Consider the following 7,669-nt stretch of genomic DNA (forward strand, 5'->3'; position numbering starts at 1 on the left):
GCCTCACGCTAGGCCCCGCCCCCGCCGCGCAGGTCCTGGGGCGAGTGGCGGAGCCCGAGAGCTGCTCCCACCCGCAGGACAACACCGATTAGGAAGCGGCTGGGGCGCCCCCGCACTGAGAGCCCAACTGGGATTGACCTCTGGGTTCTTGGGACTCTTTGAAGACTTTTACCAGCTTCTGTTCCTCCCTGACACGGTTTCCTTGGGGGTAAAAACCGGGCGATCCCACCGGATCCCTCACTGGAGTCCAGGAGCAGCCTGTGGCCTTTCGCGGCCGCAGGTCCATCCTAGTCAGAGATGCCCTCTAGCCTCGTGACCCCGGGACCTCTGCACCCTAGGCCTCAGCCGCCGATCCCCCCTTTTCATACCAGCCTATCAGCGTCAGTGTTGACGTGCACACGAGAGCCTGGGTGTCTGTGTCTGAGTTTTGTAAATTAAGAAGTGCTAGAGACATGCAGAAGTGTACCCCCCAAAAAAATTCCTAACGCTGGCTCCTCACTGTGGAGATTAAACCGATGTCTAAACGTCTATCGGGCTGGGATGGAGCTCTTATCTAAGGCACGAGGCCTTGGGTGTGATTCTGGTCCTGCAAATAAATACATCTTAAAAGGCATTTTGCTGTATACTCTTGGATTTATAGACACAAAATTAGACATAACTAAAGGCCCAGACACATTCTTTCTTCTTTCTTAGAGAAGGTCGCTGATGCATAACATTACTGCTCATGTGTTTACACTTATAACATTGGTCTGTGAATCCAGAAATTGCATATAGAATACCCGATTTTGTGTTTTTAAATTTTATAGGGCCAGGGTTTTAGTTCAGTGGCACTGTACCTGCCTCACAAGCATAAGGTCCTGAGTACGAAAAAATTTATAAAAATGGGCCAGGCATGATGGCACGTGCCCAGCAGTCTGGGAGGCTGAAGCAGGAAGATCAAAAATCCATGCTCGGCCCAGGCAACTGAGAAACCTAGTGAGACCCTTTCGTGAAATACAAAAATAAAAAGGGGCTAAAGATGTAGCTCAGTGCAAAGGCCCCAGGTTCAATGCCCAGTACCACCACAAAAAAATGAAAAAATGAAAAAGACATCATGCTGAACAATGTTTTTGCAATTTTGCATTTAGTGTTACGTCAATTCACTTGTTTTAATTATTGGGTAGCATTGTTATTTTTATGGTTCTCATATATAGCATGTAGCTGACTTATTCATAAAATTTAATCTGAGAGTATATTTTAGTTTATATCCAGTCTAGTTTTTCTTGTTTTATTAAAATTGGGTTTATGTCTCTATTGTACTTTGTCATGTTTACTATGTTTTTTCACTTCATTTTACGTTCTGCTTTCCTGTTACATTGTCTGAGTTCAATTTCAGACAACAGACTCTAAATAGTTTCAGTACAAAAGTACTACAGGATCTAAAGCGTCTTAAGGACTTGTTTGGATAGTTGAATCTTCAGGGTGAATTTACAGCCTGGCTGCAAGACTCAGCCAGCAAAGGAGCCACTACCTCTTCTAAAATCAGGAAGCTGCCTCCTGAACTGGAAAGCTATGCAAACTTCTGAACCACATAGGTGGGGCAGTCCTCCTTTATCCACAGTTCCACTTTCTAAGGTTTCACTTACCCTCCATCAAATGCAGTCTGAAAGTATGAAGTGGGGCATTCAGAAATAAATAATCGTAGGTTTTAAATTGCTCACCATTCTGAACAGCACAATGAAATTTTGTGCCACTCCATTCTGTGCTGCTCAGGCTGTGAATCTTTGCTTTCAGAGTATCCACACTATATACACCACCTTCTTGCTAGTTACCTAATAGCTGTCCCAGGTATCAGGTCAAATGTCACAGTCTCAAGAAGTTTGTGTTCAGGCAACCTTTACTTTACCAAATAAAAATCCCCAACCTGCAAGAGTTGTGATGCTGACAATTTAATACTGTATGCCAAAGAGAAGCTGCAAAGTTCTTTTTTTTTTTTTTTTAAGAGAAAAGGCGAGTTGAGAGTGGTGGTATGTACATCTAATCCCAGCAGTCTATGAGGCTGAGGCAGGAGGATTCCAAGCCCAGCCCGGGCAAATTAGGGATTTTGTGAGACCCTGCCTCAAAAAAAGTGGGAGGGGGGGCTGGAATGTGGCTCAGTGCAACGGCCCTGGATTAAATTCCCAGTACAGAGAGAGAGAGAGAGAGAGAGAGAGGGAAAATTTTTCAACATGATAAGGAATTTTTGTAAATTACATGCTGCTGAACACTGTGGCACACACCTGTAATCCCAGCACCCAGGAGGAGGCTGAGGCAGGAGGATCACTGAGACTTTGAGGGCAGCCTGGACTACATAATGAGTTCAAGTCCAGCCTGAATAGCAAGATCCTGTCTCAAAAAATACAACAAAAATATATACATAGGGTAAGATTGTTACACCGGTGATAAGAATGAATGGGAAGAAATTTAAAAATAGGGTTCACTACCATCCACAGTTTCAGGTATCCATGGCGGTCTTTTTTGTTTGTTTTGGTCCCGGAGATTGAACTCAGGTCCTTGTGCTTGCAAAGCAGGCCACTGAACCGCTGAGCTAAATCCCCAGCCCATCCATGGTGGTCTTGATAAGGTCACTGATAAGAGGAGACTACCGTGTGTCACAGTGAGAAGCCACGGACATGTGTGCAGAAGTGGCTGTAGCAGAAACACACACACAGACGCTGTTTTACTTCACCCACTACTCTCCTAAGACAGAGACTGATGGGAAAAACCAAAATCATGTCCAGTGTCCCAGCTGCAAGGACCTCCATGAGAGGCAGTTTGAGTCCCAAAGCTTCTCAGTGTGGGGAGGGTAGAGGACCCTGGTGTTGGTGATCTGCTATACCCGGAGCCCGGCAAGCGAGGCCCTTGTCCTGTCTGTGTTTTGTGCCCATACTTTCCCTGTCTGCTTAGAATATTTTCATTCTATTTCTGTTCTTACTGTGCTTACTTTAATCATTACAAGTTTCTTTTTTTTCAGCCCTGAAACAAAATCCATGACCTTCAACAGGGTAGGCAAGTGCTTTACCATAGAGCAGCACCCGCAGTGCTAAATTTATTTTGCTTTGCTTTTGTGTTTACTTTTTTGAGATAGGGTCATGCTATGCAGTTCAGGATGGCCTTGCATTTCCTATGCAGCCCAGAGGCCTCAAATGTGTGAGTCTCCTGCCTCGACCTCCCGAGTGCTGTGATTACTGGTGTGCGCCACTATGCTCCATGTCTAAATTTAATTTTTAGCCAAGTAAACACATGTATGTGAGTTGTTTGAAACAATAGTGCAGGCTTATAATATTAAAAAGAGATAATTCCCATGGTCAATGATAAATCCACCCTGCTGTCTTGCATTAGTTTTCAATTTTAGAGATACTTTATTTTCCTGTCATGGAAAGGGATGATTTGAGTATTTTAGGCCCCAACAAAAATATAATTTTCTTGGCCTTCATGCTTTCAATGCCATTACGATCATTTTGGATAAATCAGTAGGAAATGTTTACATAGGGTACAATAGTTCTCTTTTGCTATACATCCTTTGGAGGGATGGATATTAAAATTACTTTCATTGTTGATTTGCTTAGATTTTACTCAAATCATTATTAATCTGGGGCTGGGGATTTAGCTCAGTGGTTCCGGTGCCTGCCTTGCAAGCACAAGGACCTGAGTACTATCCCCGGTACCAAAAAAAATCATTATTAATCTGCATTTCCTGAACTCTAGAAGAACTGGATCACATTACTGAATCTGCAAGCAACTGTTTCTCCGGGTAGTTGTTTCCATTTCCTCGCCTGGCTCTAAACTGATCGCCTGCGTGCAAGATGCTCCTGTCCTTCACTATCTGTCCACCACCACCCTGCTTCTTCCTGACCTTGGCTGCCTGCATCTCAGGTTGTCTGTTTGTTCCAGCTCTGGGAATTGGGTCTAGGGCCTTCTTGCTGAGCTAAATCCCCAGCCCTTTTTTTAACTGTTCATTTTGAGACAAGTTCTCACAGAGTCATCCAGTTGTCGAGCCTGAACTCAAACTTACCACTCTCCCACCTCGGCCTCCCAGAATGCCGGGATCCCAGGTGTGTGCCACCGCCCAGCTTCAGACTGTCTTCTTGCTTCCTTTCCATCCCCGTTCCTGCTATATTCTCCAGTCGTTCCTGGCCAGGAGAGCAAAAGCCTGCCTGGGAGAAAAGACGCTTTAGCCTCGGTGTGTAGGAGATGTGTGGTTTTACCACTGGGCTGACTTTAGTCTGGCTGGGAACAGCCCTCTTCGCTGCAGGTCTTTCCAGTCAGATCCGGAACGCCTTGCTGCACTGTTTTCTCAGTTCCAGCACTACGCTGGGAAGGCCATTTGCACTGTTTCCTTTTTCTTTGCAGGTGACCTAGTTCTATGAGAATTGTTTATTTTGTATTTCTTCTTGTTCTCTGAAGGCCTAGTGCCCCGAGCTTTTATGATCTGTGTCTTCAGTTGTTGCTCATTGCACTATTATGTGCAGACTGGAAATTTGTATCCTTTGGTTTGGGGAGATTGTCTTATCTTTTTGATAATTTTCTTCTTTTCATTTTCTTTCTGGAACTTCTCTTGGTCAGCTAATGGGTTTCTTAGATTGCTCTTTTTTCTTTCTTTTTTTTTTTTTTGTTTGTTTGTTTGTTTTCACTTTTTGAGACAGGGTCTCATAGTTGAGACTGACCTGGAGCTCATTATGTAGCCCAAGCTGGTCTCGAACTCACAGTGATTCTCCTGCCTCAGCCCCACTGAGTGCTGGGATTACAGGTGCCACCACGCCCGACATCTTCTTATTCTTCTACTTATCTTTCATTGTTCTATTTCCTGATATATTTTCCCAAGCTTATCTTCCAATGCTTCTATTGAATAATTTCTGTTATATTTTTAATTTCCAAGAACTCTTTCCTGCTTCTGATTTTTTTTTTTTTTTTTAGACAGGGTCTCAAACTTGAAATTTCTACAAGCCTTCTGCCTAGGCCTCCTGAATACTAGGGTTACAAGCATGCACCACTATGCCCATTTTCTCTGATATTTCTTTTTCTTTGTGTGTGTGGCAGCAGGGATTGAACTCAGGTGGCAGAACCACTGAGCTAAATCCCTGGCCCGTGATGTTTCTTGTTTAATGGCATCCAATACTCATTTCATGAATGAGTATTCTTTCTTTTTTTTTGTTGTTTTGTTTTGTTTTGTTTTGTTTTTTTCCTCTCCTGGGGAACAAACTCAGGACCTTGCACTTGCAAGGCAGGCACAGTGCCACTGAGCTAAATCCCTAGCTCATGGGTGTTTATTCATTTTATCTCCTCCGAAGGCTTTCCTCAAATCTCTAATGATCCTTGACTCTAGTTATTCTATACCAGAGATTGCTGGTTGTCTCCAGATAATCATTCTCCCCTCCTTCCTTTATAAAAGAAATCCCAAGATGGGTATGGTAGTGTTTGCTTGTGTTTTTTTGTTTGTTTGTTTGGTACTAGGGATCGAACTTGGGTCTTTTCGCTTGCAAGGGAGGCAGCGGAATTACTGAGCTAAATCCCCAACCCTGGTAGTATATGCTTGTAATCTCAGCTACTCGGGAGGCTGAGACAGGAGAATGGCAAGTTTGAGGCCAGCCTTGCCAATTTAGTGAGATTCTGTCTCTATAGTGGGGATATAGCTTAATGGTAGATCCCTCTCCTGGGTTTGATTTCCCAGTACCAAGAAAAGAAAGAACCAGGTGTGGTGGCACACACATCTGTAATTCCAGCACTTGGTAGGCCTCAAGTTCAAAGCCAGCCTGGGCTACACAGTGAGTTCAAGGCCAGCCTGAACTACATAGCGAGACCCTGTCTCAGAAAACAAAAAACAAATGAAAAGAAGAAGGAGGAGGAGGGGGAAAAGGAGGAGAAGAAGAAGGAAAAGAAGGAGAAGATGGAGAAGATGAAGAAGGAGAAAAGAAAGAAAGAGGAAAAGACCAGAGAAACCTGGAGCCCTATGTTGGGCAGATGTCATGTGTACATGGCTATGTGTCTCGTGACTACATTCCCTAAGGTGTGGGCTGGGGATTTGGCTCAGTGGTTCCGCCACCTGCCTCCCAAGCACAAGGACTCGAGTTCAAACCCCGGTAACCAAAAAAAACAAAAACAAAATCAGCACCTAAGGTGACATTTCCCATTCTCTCTTGCAAATAGGTGTGATCAGAGCACTATGTTCTGCCCAACAGGATGTGAGCTGAGTATAGGCAGCTTTGGGATCGTGTCCTTAAACCACATTCATGCGCACACACATGCATACACACACACACAAAAGAAGTGGCTTTCCCTTTCCTCTTCTCTCCTGCTTGCTAACGGGCATGTGGCTGTGGTCACAACAATGGAGCAGCCATCCTAGCCGGCTGGGTAGAAACTGAGTAGAGAACAATGGCAGAACATGGTAGCAAAGGAACCTGTGACCCCCACACACACTCTATGTGCTCTGCACTGCTTCTAGACTATTACCCGAGAGGTAAGCAATCGTGTTGTTTAAAGCCCTGTCGTTGTAGCCTTTGTTACAGGAAGTGACCCAGGACCTATTATACTTATACAGAAAATTTCTTATGAACAGATTAATAGCTGCCTTTGGGAACATACAGATTACTGGGGAACCTTTATCTCCTACTTGACATTTCCAAATTATCTTTATTTTAAAAAGCAAGTGTTATTACTGTTAAAGTCAAGAAAAAAATGTCAGGCATAATGGAGCACACCTGTAATCCCCACCACTCAGGAGGCTGAGGAAGGAGAATTGGAGGGTCACCAGACCAGATAACTCAGCAACTTAGCAAGACTTTCTCAAAATTTAAAAAAAAAAATTTTTTTTTTTTTTTTTGTACCAGGGATCGAACTCGGGACCCTGCACTTGTGAGGTACACGGCAGAACCACTGAGCTAAATCCCCAGCCCTCAAAATAAAGTTTAAAAGACTAGGGGTATAATTCAGTGGTACAGCACTTTGCCTAACATGGGTGGGACCCTGCATAGGTAAGAAAAAGAGAAGGGAGGCTTCACTGTGGGATGTGTAAGCCTTCTCTGAATCCCTCCCTCCTAGGTCTTGCTCTGTCTCACCCTAAATTCAGGCCCTTTCTGGCTCAGTTTCCCCAGAGTGAACCTTCTGCCTACATCAGGGAGGAGAGGGTGTTCCCTTGCTTTGAGCAGCTGTGGAGGCAACCTGGGAATGGAACACGCTCTTCACCTTCATTTCTTCAGCTGGTCACCTGCTCTCCAGATGCCTGGACCTCTTGCTGGACTCTTCAAAGGCAGCACCCATGTTGGCTGCAGGCTTCCATTTTCTTCTCAGTTTCTGGAATATGTGTGGGTTCAGGGGCTGGGCCTGTGCTGAGAAGTCTCTCCAAGGACAAGGTAAGGCCTGCAGGAGGAGAGGTTGCACAAGAAAGACATATGGTGAGTTTTAGGACCTAGTTCCTTGGCTGAGAATCAGGACCCAAGGACCAGGAACTCAGAATGGTAAAATCACTTCCCAATATGCTAATGTCTCCTCTGTTGTCCCAGGAGCCAATGTGGCTGCCCTAGCAGAGGGCTGATTAAAATCCTGAAAGCAGCTGGGGATTTAGCTCGGAGGTTCTACCGCCTGCTTCACAAGCACAAGATCCCAAATTCAATCCTGATACAAAAAAAAAAAAAAAAAAAAAAAAAAAAAA

General features: G+C 44.5%; 1 protein-coding gene across 1 annotated transcript in view; it reads right to left on the bottom strand.

Moving 5' to 3' along the window:
• Crtc3 (CREB regulated transcription coactivator 3) overlaps positions 1-7,669 on the bottom strand; it is a 124,868-nt gene that overhangs the window by 111,378 nt on the left and 5,821 nt on the right. Inside the window, exon 2 of the mRNA XM_010621251.2 lies at positions 4,034-4,050. Coding sequence (XP_010619553.1) covers positions 4,034-4,050 — 17 coding nt within the window. The remainder of the gene's footprint in view (positions 1-4,033; positions 4,051-7,669) is intronic.

Source organism: Fukomys damarensis, unplaced genomic scaffold, assembly GCF_012274545.1.
Source record: "Fukomys damarensis isolate Sample0158 unplaced genomic scaffold, DMR_v1.0_HiC HiC_scaffold_7, whole genome shotgun sequence".
Lineage (NCBI taxonomy): Eukaryota > Metazoa > Chordata > Mammalia > Rodentia > Bathyergidae > Fukomys > Fukomys damarensis.